This window comes from Stegodyphus dumicola, chromosome 6 (assembly GCF_044657685.1).
Source record: "Stegodyphus dumicola isolate Sdum_Otavi_A_Nest chromosome 6, ASM4465768v1".
In the NCBI taxonomy this organism is placed as follows: Eukaryota; Metazoa; Arthropoda; class Arachnida; order Araneae; family Eresidae; genus Stegodyphus; species Stegodyphus dumicola.
In genome coordinates, this window is record NC_140773.1 from 122,897,988 (window position 1) to 122,925,201 (window position 27,214).

Genomic DNA, 27,214 nt, shown 5'->3' on the forward strand with positions numbered 1-27,214 from the left:
TGTATAATGTAATTAGAAGGTGCTTATTTTTTTTTTCTTAAAATGTGCTTGAAAAGTGCTTATAGGTGCTTATTTTTTTAACTAAATTGTGGCTATGAACTCTGATTTATCATAGTACCATTTGAAAACTTCCTGTTCATCTGCAGTTTGAGATCTGTGCGAGTTTGGAGATGCACCAAAATATAAATTTTCATATTATATATAATAACTAAGAAATGTTTCTTCTGATTTTGTTTTCCATACATGGTACCTAGATCTAACATTTTCAGCTTTTATAAGTCATGATTTTAAATACACTTTAGCTGATCTTTTCTGCAAAATTTTTCATATAATCTATCAGTCTGAAACTGAGCAATTCCCCCTAAGCGTGCAAAATTCCCCGTGCCCAATCTCCCTTGGGAAGTAATGGGGAGATAATTCTTCACTACTTGAGACTAAACAGTTTTCCTGAATGGAGTATTGTAATTATCACTCTGTGGTTAGATATATAATTTGCCATACAGAGAGTGTGGAATTTTTAATCTTATTTTATTAAAATAATATGGGCATTTCTAAAAGGCATTTAGTTGATGTATGAAAAAATTTATATTTTGTAGTGTTTGAGGTTAAGGTGTTATTGTTTTTAACAAAAAAGTAAATGTTTACATCCTGGCAAAAGAGGAAGTTGTTGCCATTTGGCAAGGCAAAGTGTAGCGTAGCATTTATATGAAACAGAAACCTTTCTATAGCTATGCAATTATGCATTTTGTACTCTACTTCTGGTGAACACAATGAACTTTAAAAAGAAAATCTAAAAGTAATGATGAAAATCTGTAGTAACGTAAAGATTGCAATATTAATGTATTTAATATAAAATGTGTGATAAGACAGTAGTTAGAGAAATTTTTCCAGTATTGGCTAGAACCTTATAAAGAGCTCAGTAGTTTTGTCACTTTGTGAGTTTAAGTCACAGGTGAAAAAATGTACAGTGTTAAGTGTGTTAGATCTTGAATTAAGAACAGCTGTATGTAAGAATGCAAATTTAAAGGTTTTGGAAAAATAAATGCATTATTGCCAAATACGAAAAGGTTATTTTTTGTGTGCTGTTAAGGCATTTTTACTGTGTGGCAGTGTCTTAATGTTTGTGTATTTTGTATAATAAATTAATTCCTGTACAGTGATTTTCAAGACTTTTTTTTTGTTTGTCATTGTTGGACTGAACTGTTTAGAATATGTTTTTTTTGGGGGGGGGTTATGGGCAACTTCATAATTCATTTTTCCTTATTTCTGATTGGAAGTGAGATAGCTTTTTTTCTCCTTAAATTGGTATTATTTGTCCTAACATTGCTTTAAAAAATTAGCATTATATACCTAAGTTTGCATCACAATTTTAAAATATCTTCAACCTTACTTGTCATGTCCATGTCCTGTTATTGATAAAATTTTACAAGTAAGCTTTATAATCTCCTACTTCTAAAGCCATTATCTATATCGACAGTTTCATATATCCTTGACATCTTGTATTTTTGTCTTTAAAAATTTTTAGGATCTTTGAGAATGGAATTTAATATGTTAAGAAAGAAGTTTTTGTTTTCAATTTCTTAACATTAATATGCTATTTTTTATATAGTACCACTGAAAAAGATGTTGATGGAACTGCTAGAGATCTTGAAAAAGTTTCCTTCAAATTAGAGGAAAAAGATGATGAAAAATCAACAGAAGATATGCATGAAAAGTTATTAGCAAATATTGAAAAACTGCGAGCTGGTATGGCTCGATTAGAAGAAGTATTTACACAAAATCCTACTCTTCAGACGTGCAATGTTATGAGGAGGCTTTTGGAACTTTATAAGCATTGCAAGTAAGTATAAAAATGTTTAGTCTGCATGTTGTAACCATGATATGAAGTAGACGTTTTCCAGTTACATTCATTGGGAACATTTGTTGGAATTTTAACTGTAAAGTTTTTCTGTGATAAAATGCATACAATTCATTTACATTTTAGTAATATATATTTAACATTGAATATTTTTTGAAAGTGTTTATTTTAATAATGTACAAAAAATTATTTAGGGATTTGATAGTTTATTACATGGCTTAAATTATAAACTACTGAAGTGTAAAATTTTGTAAAATAACATTGAGCTATTGAGTTACACTGAGTAACATAATAATTTTTACTGAATAATAATTTATGTATCAAATAATATGTAATTTTTATTTTTATTGCAAAAATAAACTTTATGTGTATTGTTATTTTTCTTAAAGAAATTATTGATATTTAAATATTTCTAGGGTCCTTGACCAGCTTCTAGGAACCACATATTTTCATGAACGGCATTTGCAATCTCTTGTTGAAAGATTAAAACACCGTGGCCGTGTTAATAGCATTCAACATATGGCAGATCAAATATTTCGCTTGTTTTCTTCTAATGATCCCACATCTGATGTGAATGAATCTCAATCAAAAGATGAAGTTATTTCCGACTTTGACAAAATTAATAATGTATCAGATTCTCCAAAGGTTGAGATTGATATATTCATAGAATCTCCATGTGATGCTCCTTTGCCTACTATCAATTCTGTGAACTGTAATGAAGACATGACTAATCGTAAACCACTTTTATCACCAGTCAGCCCTACATCTGGTAATGGTAGTGAACCTCGTAATTTGTGTCAACAGTTATGCGCTATTTTGAAGTCGCGCTTGCTGAAGGCTCATGAGGATGCAGAATTAAGGTTTGGTATGCCACGCAGTGAGACAGATGCTTTGCTAGCTGCAGAGAATGAACTTTTACCAAAGGATGCCTCAAGTAAAGATACTAGTCAAGGTGAATCTGCCAATAAAAACTTAACAAATGAAAATGAAGTCCTAGAAAGTAAAGAAGCTTTGAATAATTTAGAAGATCATTCTTCAGAATTTAATTCTGCTGGACAAGGTATGATGCTTTTGTTAAAAAATGCTTTCTGATAATAAATAGTAGTGATGTATCATAATGTAACTGTGATAAACTGCAAAATTCAAACCTGTTTTTGCTTTAATCTGAGTGAAAATTGTGACATAACACATTTCAAGGGAACTCTTTCTTCATTGCACCAATTAACTTTTGTTTTAATATTTTTGAGCTTTTTTATGTTGCTGTTGAAATCAACTCCAGAACTAAATTAAATTTTGCATTTTATCAAATTACCTTCTCTACCCACCTACCTTGAGTGACTTTTTTTCTTCCTTTATTGTTTTTAATGTTTTTTTGACTAATTTTAATAATTATAACTTTATATTTCAGAAGATCAGATAGATGCTAAAACATCTTTTTATGAGCTTTTATTTAGTTCAGTTGTGGTGCTTCTATGTGCTTGGAATTTCGTCATCAATTTTTAATCTATTTCGTCTTAAGCTAACAAGTTCATATTGTGTGCATACACTGTTGGTCAATGGGAATGCAATGTGGTGAAGGGATTTTTTTTTTAAAATATGATTTGAATTTTTTATTTGATGCTTAAGCAGTTTTACGCCCATATCTTTGTTTAAGGGAAAAATTAAACATATTGTTACATTATTTTCTTTCCTTTAGTACGTTTGTTACTTAAGGGGTTCGTAAGGATTTGGATTGAAAAACAACGACGACACTTGATGAAGTACCAAAACACACTTTACTGGCCAGTATTCTCAGGACAGCTGCAAAACATGTTTACAGTCGTCGAAGATCTACTATAAACATTCTGGAACAATCAGCAGCACAACCTTCTGACTATCAGGCTATCACGGGGAAGACAGCTTTACTGCAAAGCCCCAGAGTACAGCTCCCAACTCTGCTCGGTTGTTCTCGGAACTCCAAGTACTCTCAAGACTGTCCACGTTACAACTTGCAATGCATTCGACGATATCCTAGAGTACAGCTCCTGACCCTCGATTCAGTCGTTCCTGGAGCTCAACACACTCTCTCAATGATACACTAACCACGATACACTAAGAGACTCTTTTGGTGCACTCGACGACCAACTTGGCACTCACTGAATGACTGTCCACACGGACTGACTGACTTAGTGACTCAATACTAACTCGCTGCATACCAGCAGGGTTTATATAGCTTCTGGCTTGTGTTCGAGAACATTCTGGGCTAAACCGGTAAGAATTCATGCCAGAAGGTTTTCCATCCGTTCATAGCACATCGGCAATTTTATCGCCAAATTTGCGATTTCTTGTCGAATGTGGCAACCCTGCCATCCCTTGCAATTTTATGGCAACCCTAAAACTGCTTTGCGAGGAAGCCATCTTACCGCACATAGACATTTTGTAACAATATTAAAAGTGTTTACACCATCAAATGTAACAGAAAAAAATCTGTTCAGTGGAACTTGTTGCAAAATAGTAATTTTATTTCTGAATTTTTGGTGAATTTTGAAAATTATTTATATTTTTTCAATTATTTGACCTTTATGATTTTAAAATTTCAGCATCTAAAAATGTATCTGTAAATCATCTAAAAATGTAAAATTTTTATATTTTTGGAGACTGTAAAGCAAACTTTTTGCCCTCTTTTAAAAGAAGAATCATAATAATAATAATAATAATAATAATAATAATAATAATAATAATTGAGTGGCTTTCTGTCCTTTTTTTTAAAAAATGTGTTCCAGTCTGAAGCAGATAGGAAAAAAACGTTTTCTTGTGGAAACACTGCTTTTGAGTTTGTCATCATGGCACACCTAATGACAGATTTAGCTATATTCATTTTTTTTTTCTTCAAGTAAAATGGTTGTTATAGCCTTGTTATTACATCCAGTTTCTGTGAATCCTATTCAATCTGTGAATGATGCTCACTTATTTTTCTTTGTCATAATTTTTTTTATAATTAACTGTTTGCTTTTTAATTATGTCTAAAAATTTCATCATTGGCAGAACAGAAACTAACAAATTAAAATAATAAAAAATGGTTTTTATACAATAAACTGTTATTTAAAATGGGTATGATAATTAATGTATTAAAAGAAAAATAATTTATCATATAGTTATTTACATAATTTATCTACAGTTTTATATTACAAATAATAAAAGTGTTGGGTACCTAAGTAATGAAATAATCTAATTGGATTGTCAATTGTATGCAACATTTTTATTATTTGTGATATAACATTTTTATAAATTTTAATGACTGTGTATTAGGCCAGTTAAGTCTCTCTTAGTAAGTACTACACCAACCATCTGGATAACTTAAGCCGTTACATTTTGGGGGGGTGGGGTGGAAGGGATGGATTTTTTAATAAGAATTGCCAAATATTCTTTTTGGAATCAGTTTCTTAATTGATCTTTAATATTTTGCATTTTCAATATCATTTTTGAAGTTTCTGGAAATTAATTTTCTCTAGGTCAGGTTATCCCGATTTCTTGGATATCTTGAATAAAAGATGAAGGAGTCAAAGGAATAAATTTACCGTACTCTTCAGCAGTATACATAAGAGGTCGCTTGTTCATTCTCATTTCAGCTTCACATGATATTGTTGATAGGTCTTCAAGATGATCTACCAAGTGTTCTGAGTAGAATTTTTTTTTTACTGCAAATGAGCCACTTAGCAGAAATAGGCCAATAATTTTCTCCCAAGATGAAACCAGCAGCATGACAGTTTTGAATTAAGAATTTTGCTATATGATGTTTTGATAGCAATAAAATCGTGTATTTGAAGGAAAATTCATCATCACATTCTAACAACTTTATTTTGACTCATATGATGTTATTTTGATGTTTCATAACCAATGAGCTCTTTGACAGTGCCTGAGATACCATCAAAACTTTTTAACTGAATTCTTGACCCCCCCCCCCAAAAAAAAAAAAATCTTTGCATCTTTCTTTTCTTCAATTTGGATGGAAAAAACAGAACAGAAAATTTGGATGGTAAATACTATTTCTTTCTACATTTTGATATAAATCTTTTTTATCCAACAAATAATATTTAATAATCTACAAAATTTTGAAATTTTTCATAATTCATATTCTTTCTTTCTGACATAAATAAATCATAATTAAGAACCTGTTCTGGATGGGACCAAAATCTGCTTCTTCCTTAGACCATATTGGTTCTTCCCACCATCTCGTTTCAGTGAGATGTTTAAGGCTATAACTGCAGTGTGACAGATCTACCAGATTTAGATTACCTGGAGCAAGATATGATTGGTATGACTCCATGGGTTTGCATATTTCTCTGATAGATATGATCTGTCATTTAGTAAAATTTTCTATTTCTGTGTTTAGTTTATTGCAGGTCATTAAATAATCCTCTTTTCTATCCCCTTCATCCCTAGAAAACAAAGTTCTAATCTCAAATTACAATGTTTTTCTTCTACAGAGTTCATTGGTACATTATGATCACGCTGAGTAAAAGTGAGCTATAAGTGTCTCCAAACACCATTCTTTTAAGCTTATAAACTTTAAATTTCATTTCTCTTCTCCCTCCTTAAATATTTCAAAAATATTTTATATAATAAATATAATTCTTTTTTAACTTCAATTTGGAGTAAAGCTCCTCTAATATCAGATACAACAGCGATACTTGAAATCTCAATAATAAAGCTGGAATATCTTCTATTCAGTTAGGTCCTTTGAAGAGACAGTCGTTTAGGGATGGTGCTCATCTAACTTTGCATGAGGAATCAAAAACTGATCTGATTGAAGTAGTGGCATCATCAGGCATAGTAATTGAATGATAACACAAGTAGTTACCTCATCCTTTCTTTTTAACTTTTTACATGACTTGATTATGTTATCAAAATTTGTCTGAAAGATCTAGAATCAGTTTCTTAATAGTAATTCATTTTATTTATGCATGGTGAACTTCTCTTGAATTTTGTCAATATCAACTTGATATTGTTGTTGAATGGAACAGCTGTATTATGGTATGGCCATGTATTAATGTCTAGTCCGTCAGTTAAAATAGGTGGCTTTGGTAATAGTGCCAAAGTTGATAAAAGTCTGGGTTGATCTTTCAATTATGGTAACTTGGCGATTTTTTGGTGAAAATTTGGCGACCAACTCTCCTACAGCAACCCTCTATTTTTTTTTCTCGCTGTCATTTTGTCTTCACAAAGTAAAGACATGTTTCTTTTCTTTTTATCTACTGAACACTTCTTCCAACAATATACTAGCCGAATTACACTTATGCTAGAAATTTTATCTAACAAAACTGCTTAATTATGACAAATATTCACTGCAAAATTGGGAAAAAGTGCACAATACCATACTGCTTACACATTTTTCAAAATAACACATACACATAAACCATGTACACGTCGACTTATTTTTACTTAAAAAAACATCCCAGAATTACACAAAAATGGCATTGCACACACTCTTCACTATATCCATGTACACTGCTTTTTTCTCATAAATTAAAAAAATTTCACGAAAATACATGACAATTTTCTCAATCTTTAAACCCGGTAAAAAGAACATATATGAAATTACCTGATAGTGAAAAAGTATATACCCTTTCCAAATATGAACATTTCCACATATAAAATAAATAAAATATCCAAAAACTTTTACCTCTAAATCATCTATTATATTATAAACGTCACCAACGAATTCATACCGCAAGCATTACAAATACTTAGTGTCAAATATTTAAATTATTTCCATGCACGTTTACTTCAACTATAACGTATACCAAATTCCTACAAACATAAAATTCACAAAATAACTATCATTTAATTAAAATATCACTAAACCATGTACACGTCGACTTATTTTTACTTAAAAAAAAAATCCCAGAATTGCACAAAAATGCCATTGCGCACACTCTTCACCATATCCATGTACACTGCATTTTTCTCATAAATTAGAAAAATTTCACGAAAATGCATGACAATTTTCTGAATCTTTAAACCCGTTAAAAAGAACATATATGAAATTACCTAATAACGAAAAAGTATATACCCTTTCCAAATATGAACATTTCCACATATAAAATAAATAAAATATCCAAAAACTTTTACCTCTAAATCATCTATTATATTATAAACGTCACCAACGAATTCATACCGCAAGCATTACAAATACTTAGTGTCAAATATTTAAATTATTTCCATGCACGTTTACTTCAACTAAAACGTATACCAAATTCCTACAAACATAAAATTCACAAAATAACAATCATTTAATTAAAATATCACTAAACCATGTACACGTCGACTTATTTTTACTTTAAAAAAAATCCCAGAATTGCACAAAAATGCCATTGCGCACACTCTTCACCATATCCATGTACACTGCATTTTTCTCATAAATTAAAAAAATTTCACGAAAATACATGACAATTTTCTGAATCTTTAAACCCGGTAAAAAGAACATATATGAAATTACCTGATAGTGAAAAAGTATATACCCTTTCCAAATATGAACATTTCCACATATAAAATAAATAAAATATCCCAAAACTTTTACCTCTAAATCATCTATTATATTATAAACGTCACCAACGAATTCATACCGCAAGCATTACAAATACTTAGTGTCAAATATTTAAATTATTTCCATGCACGTTTACTTCAACTAAAACGTATACCAAATTCCTACAAACATAAAATTCACAAAATAACTATCATTTAATTAAAATATCACTAAACCATGTACACATCGACTTATTTTTACTTTAAAAAAAAATCCCAGAATTGCACAAAAATGCCATTGCGCACACTCTTCACCATATCCATGTACACTGCATTTTTCTCATAAATTAGAAAAATTTCACGAAAATGCATGACAATTTTCTGAATCTTTAAACCCATTAAAAAGAACATATATGAAATTACCTAATAACGAAAAAGTATATACCCTTTCCAAATATGAACATTTCCACATATAAAATAAATAAAATATCCAAAAACTTTTACCTCTAAATCATCTATTATATTATAAACGTCACCAACGAATTCATACCGCAAGCATTACAAATACTTAGTGTCAAATATTTAAATTATTTCCATGCACGTTTACTTCAACTAAAACGTATACCAAATTCCTACAAACATAAAATTCACAAAATAACTATCATTTAATTAAAATATCACTAAACCATGTACACATCGACTTATTTTTACTTTAAAAAAAAATCCCAGAATTGCACAAAAATGCCATTGCGCACACTCTTCACCATATCCATGTACACTGCATTTTTCTCATAAATTAGAAAAATTTCACGAAAATGCATGACAATTTTCTGAATCTTTAAACCCGTTAAAAAGAACATATATGAAATTACCTAATAACGAAAAAGTATATACCCTTTCCAAATATGAACATTTCCACGTATAAAATAAATAAAATATCCAAAAACTTTTACCTCTAAATTATCTGTTATATTATAAACGTCACCAACGAATTCATACTGCAAACATTACAAATACTTAGTGTCAAATATTTAAATTATTTCCATGCACGTTTACTTCAACTAAAACGTATACCAAATTCCTACAAACATAAAATTCACAAAATAACTATCATTTAATTAAAATATAATTAAATTCAAAAACACTACTTAAAATATCAATAAGCACATACATTAAATTAATAAAAATTAGCTTACAATCCTAATTACTTTAAACTAAATCATTGCTAATAACAATTTTCCCAATAATACCAAATTACTTTACTTCCACCTTACATTTAGAACAATACATAAAAATACTATCCTCAAATAATTAAAAATACTAACTTACCTAATCTTCTTCAGAATCTTGCTTACATGGTGGATACACTTTTATTATGGATGCAATAAAATTATTGAACGATTTTTTCTGCGAATTTTTCCTCCACACTTCCTCCGCTAAATAAAAAGCAAAATTCTCTTTATCACATCTAGAATTCACTTTAGACAGCGCCATACAATCCCAAAATTATTCAACCTTACTTCACACAACACACAATGAAGCTTAATACAAAATAATATACAGCCACAGATATTTTTCCAAATTTCCCCCTTTTCCGATTAAAGAACCATAATTCGTCCATTAATATCACATGACATATCCCATGGTCTCTCATTTCCCTCACACAAAATAATGCGTAATACTCACTCAGTACTGCTCACATTATTACCAAAGTCCCAGGTAGTAACCTTTATCGCCTCCAAAATGTCGCCAAACTACCAGTTACCATATTCTAAAGATCAGCCAAAGTCTGTTTATGCTTTGATAAAATAGCGTTGGTCATATCCTTCTGCCCAGTGGATGTGCAATGGGATTTGACGAGAAACAAAATAATGCTCTTTAGTTCCTGTGTGTAACCACTCTGCCAGAACTTTGCTGAGAGTTATTGAAGAAGCTATTATTTATTGCAGTGTAATACGAGGGTCAGGTGAAAAGTTCTTGGTCTGATCCAGAGATGGCATTCTAATCAGCAAAAATTTATGTTTCCTGCCTGGGTGCACGTGTCGTATGACCAATTTCAACTTGTTCTCTCAAGTAGTGTGTTTACATGAATTTTTACAGTAGATCTCTTGTGTGTTATTCATTAAAATTGATAATCTTGAATATCATGCGGTCATAAAATTCTTAGTTTTGGATGGATTAACCCGTAAGGAAATTCATCTGAAGTTGACACAATTTTGCGGGGACTTTGCTCCTTCCATGTCAACAATTAAAAAGTAGACACCTGAATTTAAATGTGGTTGTACATCCTTCGAAGATGTCTCACGTGAAGAACAGCCAAAAACCGCAACCACACCAGAAACCATCAAAAAAGTGCATGATATCATGTTGCACGATAGGTGAGTGAGATAGCTGAAGTCATGGGAATATCAGAAGAAAGGGCGAGAGAAATCTTGCACAAAGAATTAGAGATATGAAAGCTCTGTGAAGATGAGTGCCACATTTGCTGAATGCAGATCAAAAGCAAATGCATAAATGATTTTTGCAGCAATCTTTAGACCAATTCAACAGGGATCCAACCGATTTATCATCATGGACGAGACTTGGGTCCATCACCAGAAATGAAACAGCAGTCCAAGCAGTGGATGGAAGTCGGTGGTTCAATACCAAAGAAAGCAAAATCAATCGAATCTGCCATAAAGGTCATGGCCAGTGTGTTTTGGGATGCAAAAGGGTTCCTGTTAATTAATTACCTTACAAAAGGCAGAACAACTACAGCAGAATATTACTCCTTCTTGACCAGCTGGATGCCAAAATTTGTAAGGCCTTGAAGAAGGACAACTAGATTCTTATTTAATTCAGTTTATATGAAATGCAAATGTTTTCAGACATTTTAAATGATTTCATGTCTCTGTGTTAATCTTAATTCATTAACAGAAATAACATTAAACAAAATAATGCTCTTTAGTTGCTGTGTGTAACCACTCTGCCAGAACTTTGCTGAGAGTTATTGAAGAAGCTATTATTTATTGCACTGTAATACAAGGGTAAGGTGAAAAGTTCTTGGTCTGATCCAGAGATGGCATTCTAATCAGCAAAAATTTATGTTTCCTGCCTGGGTGCATGTGTTGTATGACCAATTTCAACTTGTTCTCTCAAGTAGTGTGTTTACATGAATTTTTACAGTAGATCTCTTGCATGTTTCATTAAAATTGACAATCTTGAATATCATGCGGTCATAAAATTCTTAGTTTTGGATGGATTAACCCCTAAGAAAATTCATCTGAAGTTGACACAATTTTGCGGGGACTTTGCTCCTTCCATGTCAACAATTAAAAAGTGGACAGCTGAATTTAAATGTGGTTGCACATCCTTCGAAGATGTCTCATGTGAAGGACAGCCAACCCCCCCCCCATGATTTCTTTGGCAGTTGTTTAACACTAGAACCGCTGGACTTATATACCTAGAACCTTAGTGTGGGTCAGTTTGACTCTAGATAGAAATATGCACAAATGATTGCTTTAGTGAACTAAAACATTATATTTTTATGTAACAATCAATATTTTTCAGAATTAACATTAAATATTTTATATAAATCAATGGAAATTATCTAATAAATATTTTATATAAATCAATGGAAATTATCTAAATACTTAGAAAATTGTATTATTTAACCCTCTGAGCAGCCCAGGTTTTTGGATCTGTCATGCAGACTTGTATATAAAGAGCCTTTATTAGCTAAATTTATATATTTATCTATTTTAGTCTCTATTTTCATAAACTTACATTCATTAACTCTTTGGCCTATAACCATGAGTCTGACTCGTGGTAAAGAATTTGCGTCATAAACAAAGCCATGAATCTGACTCGTGGTAAAGAATTTGTGTCATAAACAAAGCCACGAGTCTGACTCCTAGTTAGGAATTTGTGTATAAAATGCAGTGTATTATTATTAGAACAAGCAATTGGAGTTATTCTACATTGAATACTTTCCCTTTGATTGCAACGTCAGTATTTTGTTTTTTTCCAGTTGTTTCTGATGAAACTGGATGAGATGTTACTTTAGTTCCCCGTAAAGCTTTGTTATGTTCACACATTTCAAATATAATTTCATATAAAGAATTAAAAAACTCTTATACTCATCATGCCAAGAAGAAGAAAATCTAATGTTGATGGTAGTAGTGAGAAGTGTGGAACTATTGCCGATTCTGATTCGATAGATCCTGTTCAATATGATAGTTGTTTCCTGTAAACATGTTGTACCTTAACATTGTTTATTATTTTACAATTACACTGAAATATATATGTCATGAAAAGTATACATTTTGTACCAGTTTGTAACATTGTTTATTATTTTACAATTATACTGAAATATATATGTCATGAAAAGTATACATTTTGCACCAGTTTATACATGGCTGAACAGTTGAATGGCACAGCGTGCGACCGACTTTCTTGTGTACTATAGCTCGTGCAATTGGCAGATATTCTGCAGGCTAAGTGGTTAAGATGGCATTTATATGAATGAAAGTAAGAAAGCAAAATATCTTAAATTATAAGCTAGTATATATCAAGTAACAAAAAATCTCATGACCAGATAAAGCCAGCCATGGTGCTCAGAGGATTAAAATTTTATTTCCTTAAGTATAATAACATGTCTTTTAAACAAAATAAAACGATTTTTCTAATTTTGGCGGAAAAACAGAGTATATTCATTTAAATAAGTTTCAACATAATTTTAGAGAAAAAATAAAAAAATTTTACCAGTTGCTTACTAATTGTACTGATTTTTTAAAAATCTAATTTATTGAAAGCATTGTGCACAAAATTTAGTAGTACGTTTTGTACATTTGATGAAAATGGGTACTTTGCATTTTGAACAAATATATTGGGTTTTATTTTCACATTTTGAACTGTGGCGTCAGACTCTTTTTATGCTTAACTTGTGGTTATCCATTGTTTTCAATGGTTGCTATATACCCATATGTCACCTTTTATTTGCCAGGACAGAATGAACTTTTATGTCAGTTCTTCGACTAAGTCTTGAATGAATTGCCTTCTACTAACAGATTTTTGAGATACATCTTTGTATAAAACCCAGGCATTGATAGCAGTAAGGTGCAAAATATTATACTTGCATTGGCCATCTACGTGAAGCAGACTTGACAGTATACTTCCTTGCCATTTGGTGAATCATGTCCACACCGAATTTAGTTGTGTTGTAGTAAGTAATAGTATCAGGTAATTTTTCGGGCTATCTATAATTTCGACAGTTAGATGAAGATTACTTAGCAACAAAACATTTTTATCTTTTTTCCCTTGATAAAGAGACATCTTTATGTGTTAGTACCATAGTCGCATGCAATGTGGATTTTCATATTTTTACAGAGATTGGTATTTCTTTTCTTGAGCAATTTACAGTTCCTACAAGGCTGGTGTTTTGGGATTTTAGTGCTCTGCAAGCATCAGTGTTGTGAAAAAGTTATCTGTGGTGACATTTCTACCTTTGTTTTCATATGGACTTAATAATCGCAGTACTACATGCTGAGAAACAGAAATGTTGGATCGACTTTGGTTATCTTTTCCAAGATATGGGAATCCATTTATTAGATGTTTTGAGTCAACATCTGCAGCTAACCAGAACTTGATCCCAAATTTATCTGGTTTGTTTGGCATGTATTGAGCAAACCTACACCTAACTTTTGTAGGAAAAATTGTTCATTTACAGTTATGTCAAGATCTGGTGTATAGTTAGTTTGTCAATTTTCAATGAAACGATTCTAAATATCAGAGATAATGGCAAATTTGTCTGTCTTTAGACGATTTGATCTTGTTGACTTTATATAGAAGTGGAAGAATCTCATTATTTCACAGAATTTGTCTCTTGACATTGTATTTTGGAAAAACGATGGTCCCCAGTTCATTAACCACAAGCTATCCAGTTCAAGTCCTTTTGCACAATATATACCACATGGATATAAAATTCTTATAAAAGCATCCATTTCTTCTACTGTTATATTCTACTCATTTTCATGAATCTGTCGATGAGCTTCATCTTCAGTGAATTTCTTTATATGCTTCAATAACCATTGATCTATGTAAAGTCTCCAGGAAAGTCAGCAACGGACTGTTGTCTATAACATTGCTTCTGCTGTGTGGTGTTGCGCCTCCAACTTCCTTCAAAATATTGTACTTTGATTTTTTTTCCTTTATCATTTGCTCTTAATTATAGGACATTCCAAACTGTCCATCTTTGCCAACTTTATTATTTCCAACTTTGAATGTTACTGCTGATTTCTTTCATGGATTTCCATGAGTGCGTGTGTCTTTTCTTAGAATTTTTGATTTTTTTTTTATCTGATAAATTATCGCAGTGAGAAAGACCAGCAACTGTTAGGGCACTGCTAGAGTCACAATAACTTTCATTTTCTTCATCTGAATTCAAATTTTCTTCATTAGCAGGCAGGTATTCTTCCTCGCTACTCAAAATCAGAACCTTGCCATCATTATCATCATCTTCTGAATAATTTTCAGGTCATTGTTTTAAATATTCCAAAGTTTCCTGATCAGTGTTGAGCAGTCCTGAATGATGTTGTGACATCTTATCTATGATTATGCTAAATATGGAATAAAAGCAACTTCAAAAAGTATTTCAAAATATTCTTTGTAATTTTCCACTGCATGCCAACACAGTTTGCATTTTGAACCAAATAATTATGATTTTGACTGAAAACCTACACTATTCTCTATCCTAGTGTAGTCTATTTGAGGAATTTTAGGGTGAAGCAGATGTACTTTACAGTTACTCCCGAGAAAATGCATCTGTTTTTTGCCATTTAGGCATAAACATTTCTTATAGGTCAAACTGATCCATTTTGCGGTTCTAGTTATAAGTGTTAATAATCAGAAATTGATTTATGTTATGCACTTTCAAATTCGGTAAGTTATCGTTTACCTTAAATTATCATTTAATATTCCTTTTCAATTAATACTTTTTGACACATTAAACATCGGTTTGGAACAAATTGGTCTGCCCCATGGTTCTAGTGCTAATTTACATTAAAAATTTCTAATTTTATTAATATTTATTTTTTCCATTTAGCTATTTTTCATCTTAATAATATCGTAAATATTTTTACAAAATGCCCAGCCACAATACGATAGCTTCCCCGCAAAGTGGGTTTAGGGTTTCCAGAAAATTGCAAGGGAGGGCAGGGTTGTCATATTTGACAAGAAATCTTCCACTTAGCGACAAAATTGGCAATATGCCATAGACAGATGGAGGACCTTCTAGAATGAATTCTTACCGATTTGGACCAGAATGTTCTCGAAGGCACCCCAAGAGCTATATAAACTCTGCCTACACGCAGAATAGTAGTCAGTAAGTGCCTAGTCTAGTGAGTTGATTGTCAATGTAGTGTCGAGTTGATTGTTGAGTGTATCGCAAGTCAGTGCATCGCAAGAGTGTCTCGTCTGTGTGAGTTAGTGCATCGTAAGAGTGTCTTGTCAGTGTATTGCGAGTTGGTGCATCGTTGAGGCTATCATCAAGTGCATTGTGAGTTTTAGCATGGAGAATCTCGAGAGTAGAGTTCCGAGAACGACTGAACAGAGTTGAAAGCTGTATTCTGCTACTTTGCCATGAAGCTGTTTTCACCATTATATAGCTTGATAACCCGAAAGCTGTGTTGCTGTCTGTTTCAGCATGTTTCTCATAGTTTTCTGATGACTGTAAACGTGTTTTTGGAGTTGGCTTGAGTAATACTGGCTAATAAATTGAGTTTTGTTTCTTCATCAAGTGTTGTCGTCAATTACTTCAAATTCACAAACCCGTGCAGAACATAACAACTGGTGTCAGAAGTAGGATTTGCAAGTGAATGCCAGTGACCTGCCTACAGGAAAAAGCCATGGCGGAGGAAATGAAGTTCACGGACATTTTAGCAACTGTAAAAGCCGGACTGGAAGAGATGAAAAAAGAAATAAAAGCTAGCCAAGAAAATCTGGAAACTGACGCCATAAAAGAAGACGTGGAAATGACAGAAGTGGAATCTGGAGAATCGAAGGATGAAGAAATAAAGGAAGTAGCTGGCGAAGTGTCTGAGAAAGATAAAGAAATAAAGCATGAAACATCTAATGACTCTGAAGAAAGAGAATGAAAAGCTGAAGAAAAAAGATGGGAAAGATGTTTCCGATTCTCAAGTATCTGAAGTTGAAATGGAGGAAAGTGATACTACTGTTTTTAAAGATCAAGCAGTAAAAGAAGTGGCTAGTAAAGCATCTGAAAAAGGTGAAGAAATAATTCATGGAAATAAAGTTTCTGTCTCAAGTGCCTGAAGTAGAGATGCGACTGTTAAGTTTATAGAAACTGAGAGTGAAGTTACAAAGTTGCAGTTAGCAAGTATTGAAAACTCATGTGATTCAGTGATGAGAGAAGCTGATCCACAGCTTAAGCAGAATGCTGCAGTAAAATACATCCACTTCATAAACTGGGTGTGTGTCTCTTAGTGCAGGCTGTGCAGACACGAACTTGATTCTAAACTATAATACCTGTGTTTGTAAAGAATTGGATTCTATTCACAAGTCTAATGCAAAATTTTGAACTGGTTCTCTAGAAATAGAGGAAAATAAGCATATACCAACTGCTAAAAATACTGTGGTTAACGGTACACATGATGTGAATAAACTACAGTGCGGTGAGCAAAGTGTTTCAGATCTTCCTGTGGATAAAAAATCTGAAAGGACTGAATATTCAGACTGTGATATGCAAAACAGAAATACATCTGAAAAGTGCAGTGAAAGAGTATTTGATCTGGGTATAACTTAATGAAAAGCCTAAGATTGAAATTCATTCTGAATTTTAATTTATATAATTTAAAATTGTTATGTGGTTTATTTTTGTATACAAGTTTTACATAGTGTAAATATTTGTTTCTTTATTTATGTTATTTTTTTGTTTTGTTACATTTTGTTTGTATCCAATGTGGCTTCTGACCAAGAATTGTACTGCCTGGGACGTGCAGTCCTTGGGAGGGGGCTGTGTTATGAAATGCCCAGCTGTGGTAAGATACCTTCCCTGCAAAGTGGGTTTAGGGTTGCCATAAATGGCAAGGAAAAGTAGGGTTGCCATATTTGGTAAGAAATAGCCCATTTGGCAAAAAAATTGGCTATAAACCATAGACAGATGGAGAACCTTCTAGAATGAATTCTTACCATTTTGTACCAGAATGTTTTCAAAGGCAACCGAAAAGCTATATAAACCCTGCCTGCACGTTGAGTAGCAGTGAGTCAGTCAATGCCTAGTCTAGCAAGCTGATTGTCACTGATGATTGATGATTGAGTCAATGCATAGTCGTCGAGTGTATCACAATAGTGTATCGTTTGTGTATCATGAGCTAGTACATTACGAGAGTATCTTGTCAGTGTATTGCGAGTTGGTATATCATTGAGGCTATTGTCGAGTGCATCGCCAGTTGTAACATGCAGAATCTCGAGAGTACATTGAATTCCGAGAATGACCGAACAGAGAGCTGTACTGTATTGCTTTGCCATGAAGCTGTCTTCCTTGTGTTAGCCTGATAGCTGTGTTGCTGTCTGTTTCAGGTTGTTTCTCGTAGTTTTCTGACGACTGTAAACGTGTTTTTGGAGCTGTCCTGAGTAATACTGGCTAATAAATTGAGTTTTGTTTCTTCATCAAGTGTTGACGTCAATCGCTCCAAATCCATGAACTCTTGCGAAATGTAACAATATTTTAGCTAATTTTCTCTCAAATTGTCAGCTTTTGGTGATATCTGCATCTGATCATATTAACTGAACAGTACCAAATATTCTAATTCAAATTAATTTACATCAAAAGAAACTTTTAGTTATTACTTTATTGGATAGTTGCTTTTTAGAACAATTTGATCTAGTTGTGGACGCCGGAAAACTTTATGTAATTAATCAACTGCTGTTGACAAACAGTGTCAGAATCGGTGAAAAACACAGGTTCTGCTATAATTACAATTTATATTAAGAAGTAAGAAAATTTAACTACCTCTTTAATGTTAACAAGCATAATAGTGGTGATATATTAGGTTGGGGGGGGAAAGAATCTTTAGGTTTTAGATGACAGACAGTTTATTTTGCCAGCACTTTATCTTGGCATAAAAAATCTCATAAAAATTGATTGAAAACTAATACAGTACAAAGTCCATAATCCGGACGTTCATTATCCAGAATGATCTGTAATCCGGACCTCATAGCCACAAACTTACGCATGCGCATTTAATGCACGTGTCTGCTACGCATGCACATAAAGCATTTACCCATGCATACTTCCGATAGTGAAGAAAGTGACAGAGAGGTTATTGACAATGAAAACATTTTGATTGACAAGTTAGTCGGTATTCTCGACACAGCAATTACAGGACTTGAACAGTGAAAATTTGTAACTGAACAAGAAATGATGTCTATTTATAGAATTAAAGAGAAAGTATTAGCACAAAAAACGAAGCAACTTAAAAAACTTAACATTGAAAGAAATGTTTAATAAAGTAAACAAATAAATATTAAGCTTTTTTTTTTTTTTTTTGTAAATTTTGATACCCTTTAGATCATAATTGCTCTTTATTTCATAAATTACAGTTTCGTATTTTTAATTGCATAATTTCTACATGCCATCTTACCAGATTTAATTTGATCTATAATCCGGAATCGCTGAAGTCCCGGCGAGTCTGGATTGTGGACTTTGTACTGTACTTAGCTGCTATTTCATGAATATTACGGCACAATGTCTATTTTGTGTTTGCGACTGTAAAAGTAAAAGAATGGGTAAAACAGCCTAACTGTACTATTCCTACATGCTTGTATGATAATGAAGCTGATATATAACCAACTAAAAACTGTAGGCGAATATGCTAACAAGCTAAATTACTGTAACTGGCAGAACTCCTGGGGCCATCTAGTGAGGGAAAAATACTTTAAATGAATTCCTAACACTAAACTTAACCTTCTCCACAAGGCATTTAATTTTCTTAAAGCAGAATCTTTCAACTCTCCTAAACATGAAAGATCTACCTTTAAGGCATAGTTACAATATCTACCAATTTCATCTGTTTTTGTGGGTTTTCTGAAAGTCCTTTTCACATATCATGGCTTCCCTACTTTCAGGGTTTTTTAATTTCGGTAATTTGTTTCTCAAAATTTTCTGAGAGTTTTATCTAGGTTGTTTTCTTTCTTTATCAATCCACAATGAACCTTGTTTTCAGTCTCAGTTGAAATACTTCCTGACACAACAAAAACAAGAACTGTGTCTTGTAATATATGTCTTGTAATATAATATTTGGTTTACAGATATGAATACGGCCCAGTACCAAAAGCTAATAATAAATTTCAGCTCAATTTTGTTTTGCTATCATTTGTATCAAGTTTCATTTTGGCTTTAAGCTTAGCCAATTCTGATTCATTCTTTGACCTTTCAAATATTATTCTTTCTAGTTCAGTAAGCTTTGGCCTTACTGCTTTCTCTTTTCAATTATAATGCTTGCTATCTCTGTTACTAACTCTCGTTTGGTTTCATATATCTCACTCTTATGAATAATATCATTTAAATATGTTGTCATCATTTTTGTTGACATTTAGATTTATTTCTGAGGCAATAAGCCTTATATCTTCTTAGCAACCTTAAATAACATATTATTTGTTATGCAACAGAAGAATCACTTACCTCTGAAATAATTTGCTTATTGTAGAAGGTTGATGAATATCCAATAACAGCACTATGATTGTTGAAAAGAACAAAGCAGATAAACTCAAAAACACACTCCACTTTTTCAAGGATCAGTAATATCTCTCGCAAATTCTTAGAATACAAAACATAATAATTTTAAAATAATTGTAATAATAATAAATTTTCAATATGCTGATGATAGAACAAAATACAAGTTATCCCCAATAATGCATGCTGATCCTCCAGTTTGACGGACCGCTTTTGTTAAGTCACACAATAAAAAATTCAATAAGTAACTTCTCAGAGGACTATAGATTGTATAAATTTATTAATAATCAAATTTCTCATGAAAGCCACTTGTGGCTTCCATGATATTGAAACCACAACTCAAAAAGCATCCTTACTGATCCACAGTTTGATGATGACTCATTATTGCGGCTTCCATGATATTGAAACCACAACTTAAAAAGCATCCTTACTGATCTACAGTTCGATCATGACTCATTATACAGTCATTACATATACCGACAGGGCATATCTCCTTTTGCATAACATATTATGTAGCTGCATTTGGTGCATTACAGAGGCATCTGGCACCAACAGTATTGACTTTTTAATCAGATCTTTATCCTGAAAAGAATTAAATTATTTCTCTGTAGTCACTAGTAATTACATATACTTATATAATTGCGACGCCCAGTGGCACAATGGCTAGGGTGTTGCGCAGCTGCACCACAGGTCCGCGTTCGATCCCTGGGCTGGGCAAGGTTGACTCATCCTTTCATTGAGTGGGTTGATAAGAGACCAAGTTTGCTTGGGGACTAAACACCGGGGGTTCTGCGACAAACTGACCACTTGTACAGGGCATAGGCTCATGTAACCCTGGGCCCACGGTAAAGAAAGCAGATTTTCGGGTACTGCAGGCCTTGGTTCACTAGGGCTGTTGTGAAACTGAGTTTAGTTTATGTAACTGCATTCAGTATACGTTTATTCTTTTGTGGTTTTTACATCTAAGTTATTCCACATGTGAATTAAAGTTAATGATTTTTCATCCAATGATTTAATGTAATGAAGTTTGTGTGAAGGTCTCATCTGCTAAAGTAAATTTTGTACCTCATTCTGCTTGCTCAGTTCATCTCTTGTATAACATTTAAGAAGTAAATTATATTTTATTAATTTATCTTTTACTATTATTTATTTTTTATTATTATTTATCTTTTATTGTAACTTCTTATGTGTCAGAAAAATTTTGAAATATATATCAACATTATTGCATTAAGTTATTCATAGTTTAATACATTCAGTTTTAATATTTTTTATTTAATGTTATTTGTATATAACAGGTATATTTTCCATGTTGGAATCTGTTCCTGATAGTCATAAATACAAATTAAGTATTTTTCAACCCTTTGAACCTTGTGCCTTCTTTAGAATTGTGCGGAAAGAGGTGAGTAATTTTTTAAAATTTTCTTGTATATGCGCCGTATTCATATAAATTAAATGTATGCTTGATTTGTATTAATATTTGTTTGTGATGAAATTTTACTATATTTAAAATTTCTTAAATTCCAGGTATCTTGTTTTTATTTTAATAGAGAACTTGAAAAGTAATGTTTTCTTTTGTAATAGATATATAAAAGAGAACAGATGATACACTGACTACCAATAAGTATTTGGATACCTATGCAAATGACGATATCTGCGGTCCTAAGGTATGTCACAGACTCGGCCGGTATATATCGTGTAGGGAACAGCATCGGCTTTAGTCGCATGCAAGATACCTCGCAGTTTGGAGCTCTCTGATTTTGAGAAAGGTATAATTATCAGGTATCACAAATATGGCCGATCCTTAAAGGACATATCTAGGGATCTGAAGTACCCAAAATCGACAGTGGTCTATGTGATTAAGAAGTGGAAGGTGAGCGGTGATTGTTGGAATGTGCCCCGAGTCGGCAGACCAACGAAACTGGGAGATAGAGACTGACGAGTGCTGTCCAGAGAAATTTGGAAGAACTGCACCCAACCGATGGCCCTCATCCACGAGGAGTTTCAACAGGCATCCGGGAGTATTGTTTCAATGAATACCATCCGTAAGGAAGCACATCTGCTTGGTTTTCATGGTCGTGCTGCTGCCCATAAGCCTTTGATCACAAAGTCCAACCGTGCTGCTCGGTTAATGTGGTGCAAAGCACATCGAAATTGGACCGTAGATCAGTGGAAACGGGTTCTTTGGAGTGACAAATCAAGGTTCACCCTTTACCGTTCGGATGGCAGGGTCTGGGTCTGGCGTCTACCTGGAGGTCTCCTGCCAGAATGCATTGTGCCAACAGTCAAGTTCGGCGGAGGTGGAATTATGGTCTGGGGGTGTTTCTCCTTGTATGGACTGGGACCCTTGGTCCCCATTCATGGTAAGCTCAACTCCGATGCCTACTGCACTATTTTGGATGACAATGTGCTTCCTACGTTGTGGCAGTTTTACGGGTTGGACCCCTGTTACTTTCAGGATGACAGTGCCAGTTGTCATGTTTTGACGTTAACCAAGGCTTGGTAAGGTGCCAATGGAGTTCATCGAATGGACTGTCCTGCCCAGAGTCCAGACCTGAACCCTATCGAGAACCTCTGGGACGAGTTGCATCGCCGAATTCAGGGGTGCACTATCCATGCAAAATCGGTGAAGGAACTTCTATGTCTTCTCCAAGCTGAGTGGAAGAAAATACCACTAGCTGTCATACAAAGACTTGTGGAAAGTATGCCCCGGAGAGTCCATGCTGTAATTACCTCTCGTGGAGGCTCTACCAACTATTGATTTTGAATAAAGTTAGTTTTTCTTTTCTATCACAGGTGTCCAAATACTTATTGGTAGTCAGTGTAGTTTGTGATCATTCGTTGGCACGGTAAATAATTTACTATTTTTTGTCTTAATACACTGGCAGTTTCTTAAGCAGTTGTATGCATTTGTGGGGATTTTCTTCGTAATAATTAAAAATGTAAAGAGCAAAACTACAGTGTGCGGACCAAATCTTGTGGGATGATATTGTTTTTTTACAATGAAAAATAAATTGGTGGTAAAATTTAATGCAGCGACCGATATTAGAGTTGAAAAGTTGTGAATAATGACCATGATTGATGCTACTATCATATTCTCTTGTTTTTCGTTGTTTTTAAGACCATTCCCAACAGGCAATGTTTGTGCTTTAGACCAAAACATTTCTAGGGTTAACAAAGAAATCTTTGCCAAAGCAGGAATGGCTTCGTCAGACCAGAGAGGGAAAAATATACTTGAAGTTTACTTTACAGGGGCTGTCCATCCAGCCTTAGTATCTTTTGTGCTTGTGTGAAATAGCTGTTGAGCTGGTGTGAAATAACTGTCGAGGTTTGTCAAGAGCTCAAACTTCTGTAATACCCCCCCCCCCCCCCGTTGTATCAGCATATATCAAATCAATGGTTTGTGAAAATTGTTTAATGGATTATTTATTTTGGGTAAAAAAATCTATGAAAATCCCGGTTTAAATTATTATAAAGATTTTTGTTGAAAAATAAATTCTTTATAGGATTCGAATAAAAGAACTTATGTTCTTTAGTTTTTGTATCATATTCTTCAATTTCCTGTGTACCTGGTAATTTGGTGATGAATTTCCTCTGCATGATTTAGCAGTGCAGTAGTTAACTTGTTCACGTTACATGTATGGAAGTTTTCCTTCTGTACATGCATGTTCTCTTTGCTTGTGTGCTATGCCAGACTGTTCACAGTTTTGCTATAGGGGTGTGTGGTATTGTCTATCAGTGTACTCTGTGATATTTTGTTCTTTTTATTTTATTCATTACCTATGTCACTTTCAAAATGAAATAAGAAGAGAAAAGTAGACCTCAAATGCCATGCTTCTTTTTCAATATCTCATCTGTGGGAAAGTTTAATTGAGTTTATTCAAACTGAGAGATATTTCTTTGAAAGAGAAAAATAGCCTGCAATTTTTATTATGGAACAGTGAATGGGTTTGGAAATTAGCATTTGTCACCAAAATCATGGGATGTCTCAACATTTCAATTTATGATTACATGGGAAAACAATACTCATGTGTGAAGTATATTCTATTGTAAAGCAGGGTTTATACGGTCCTTGAAAGTCCTTAGGTTTCTTGGAATCGATTTTTGGTCCTTAAAAGTCTTTGATTTCGGCCAAATTCGGCAGAAGGTCCTTAATTTTAATCATCTGAATTTTCTGTTTGTTTTTAAGACTGCCATTTTGAATGTGAATTAACATTTTGGACAAATATTTTTGGAAATTCTTTGATGAGTGAATATGATTGTTCCTATTTCTAATATAAACGGTGGGATACTCAAGTTGAGCAAAAAGTGAAATAAGCATTTTGAAATTATTCATTTTTTCTAATTAAGGGCTTTTAAACAACTTTTCGCTTTTGGGAATGTGAATGCTTTATTAAACAGTTCAAAATTTGGCGACATATCAAAATTTTGGCTATTTTAAGATCGGTTTCTATAGAGAATTTTAAATTCGGAAATCTGGGAATTTTTCGACGATATTTTTTTAAATATTATAACATCGATTAATTTCGTTAAAATAATGATAACATATTGAAATTATATTCAAGAAATAACATTAAAATGAAACATTTTTATTTTTCGCTATCATATTATAAAGTGACTTTATTTTTATTTTGGCAACTTATACAATATTTTGAATCTAAAAAATAAACAAGGTGCTAAATAAACAAGGTCTTAAATGCATAATTTGTGCTTTAGCACAATTTACAAAACAATTCTTAGCAAAAGCAAAATAGCTGTGTAATTAATTATAAATGCCTTTTAAATTTTTTAATAGTAACGTTTTTCCCCCACTTAATTGTCTCAATACGCATCAGTTTTCTGTATAAAATTAAGTTTACTTTTTTTCTCTGATTTTTTTTTCAACGTATTTCTGGCTTTTTTGCTGTTACAGAATTGTCAAAGGTAGTTTTTATTTAAGATATTAGGCATTGTGTGAAACTGATTAGTTGTATCTTACAAACATTAAAAACAAACCTCTTCATTTGATGTACGAGACACAGATGGCGTTGGCTGTCATTGAAGTAGGAAGAAAAAAAGGGGTTTTCTCTTTTGACCTCGTGACGTGAACCAATTAAGAAGTGTAATAACTTTAGGGGCCAGAAAAATTTCCCGCAAATTGTTAAATAATGTATATATTTTGTAGTGTAGATAGAATATAATTAGATAAATCAACTTCTTAGAGTTTTTATTCTGTTTCAACATCACACTACCCAGGTAAGTGAGCAAGTTTTGTCTTTAGTTTTTCTGGATTGCTCCGTATCTGGGATGAGTGAAGGAAGTATTTTTATTATAGTGATATTTAATGATAAGACTATGTTTTAGAAATAACACATTGCAACTTGGAAAGTTTAGAAGGATTTGAAGGGTAAGATTTATAGACCCACGAATTTAGAAGATTCCAGAAAGATGTCTTAATGGTATTAACACATAATGGATGTATTTTGCAGAACGTTTATGATGAACTTTTAATTTTTGGAGAATTTTTGGAAGAACAATGAAAACATAATATTTGAATGTTTTACTTCTGATACTATTTGAATACTATACTATTAACTGTGAATTACCTCTGATACTATACTATTTACTAAGTCTCTTTCTTAGCATTTATTTACTAAGTCTTTATCCTTCCTTTGTTTTCTCTACTTTTCACTAGATACAAGCATCGAAAATATCAAAAATGCTTCTAATCTTATCATGTGGGCAGGCATTTATAGAAAGGAATTTTATTATTAATAAAGAAATTGAAAGCTGACAATTTAAAAGATTCATCATATAGGTTTCAATGCATCATCAGTGGTGCAGCTAGGGTGGGGCAATGGGGGATATCTGTGCCCGGGCGCAGCATCTGTGGGGTGCTAAATTGATATTTAAAAAATTTAGAATGTTTTTCATTCTTGGCATACAGAAGGGGGGTGCAAAATCTTCAATTGTTCCCGGCCACTGAAAACCCTAGCTACGCCTCTATACATCATGCACAGGTCTGGCGCTACACATTTTCTCACCTGATGCAATATTTGTGGATCCTAAATTCTGCTGCCTTCCTAAATTCTAAAATTTTGCCTTTTCTAGATTTTGTTGTTCGGTGTGTCACTAAATTCTAAAAATTCTGCTACACCGGCTCTGTAACCGGCCCTTACCATGTATCATCTCATATTTATTCTGAATGTTCATATTACTAAAGGAATAAAATTAGCACCTTTTCCTGTACATTCTAAATGCATTTAGTTTTTTAGAATAACAGAAATCTTTAATTAAATAAAAAAAATTTAAAATGAAGAGGAAACATATTAAGAAAGAAACAGAATACATAAAGAGAAAGAAAATTATTCTTCAAAGATATGTATGATTATTATTATCTAAAGTAACCAATTATTTATAATTTCAGTCTTTACTGTTATAAAGTTCCAACCTTTAAGTTACAGCTATGTGTGTTGAACCTTGAGAACTGGTAAGTGAATAATGGCTTTCGCTCAGGAAACAAACGCAATCTCAAGAAGGGTTAATTAGCCTTTATTGCTCAAAATAAAGATTTCTCAGGACATACAAAAAAGCCTCCTTGGGCTTGAACTTAAGTACTAAAAAAAAATCAAACTTAACTAATGCTGAACTAAAAAGATGTAGCCAAAATTCTACAAAAGTTGGCCCCTAAATGTTAACTAAACAGCGAAGCTATTAAGGTCCTGAAATACGGTCGAGCATAGCAATAGCTTAGAGAGAGTGTAGCCAAAAGGTGAATGCACGCTAATCAGAATCTCTGGTTCTGTAACACAGTGGAACTTCAACTTAAGTACTGCTCTTCATTCATTTGCATTTAACCGTGATTCTAAAAAACTACTTTGGCAGGAAATTTGTAAGCTGAAATTACAAATGATAGGAAAGTAGCTTTAACTAAAGATAACTGTTAATAACTTAACATAAACCTTACACTATAACTTCCCCTTTCCATTTCCTCACCAGAATGCAAAGTTAGTTATATAGTTTCTAAACTAAGGTTTTTTGATTGCAAAACAGAGTGTTTCTGGCTTTGGCTTGCACGATGCATTAGTTCCTGTCAGCTCTGATAGTTCTGCAGTTATTCGTCTTTGCATTATCGCTGCTGATAT

General features: G+C 32.8%; 1 protein-coding gene across 2 annotated transcripts in view; it reads left to right on the plus strand.

The window, feature by feature from the left end:
* LOC118196453 ((E3-independent) E2 ubiquitin-conjugating enzyme) overlaps positions 1–27,214 on the plus strand; it is a 194,985-nt gene that overhangs the window by 121,635 nt on the left and 46,136 nt on the right. For both annotated transcript variants that reach the window (XM_035367911.2, XM_035367912.2), the window contains exons 14-16: positions 1,610–1,840; positions 2,275–2,918; positions 21,389–21,492. In XM_035367911.2, coding sequence (XP_035223802.2) covers positions 1,610–1,840; positions 2,275–2,918; positions 21,389–21,492 — 979 coding nt within the window. The remainder of the gene's footprint in view (positions 1–1,609; positions 1,841–2,274; positions 2,919–21,388; positions 21,493–27,214) is intronic.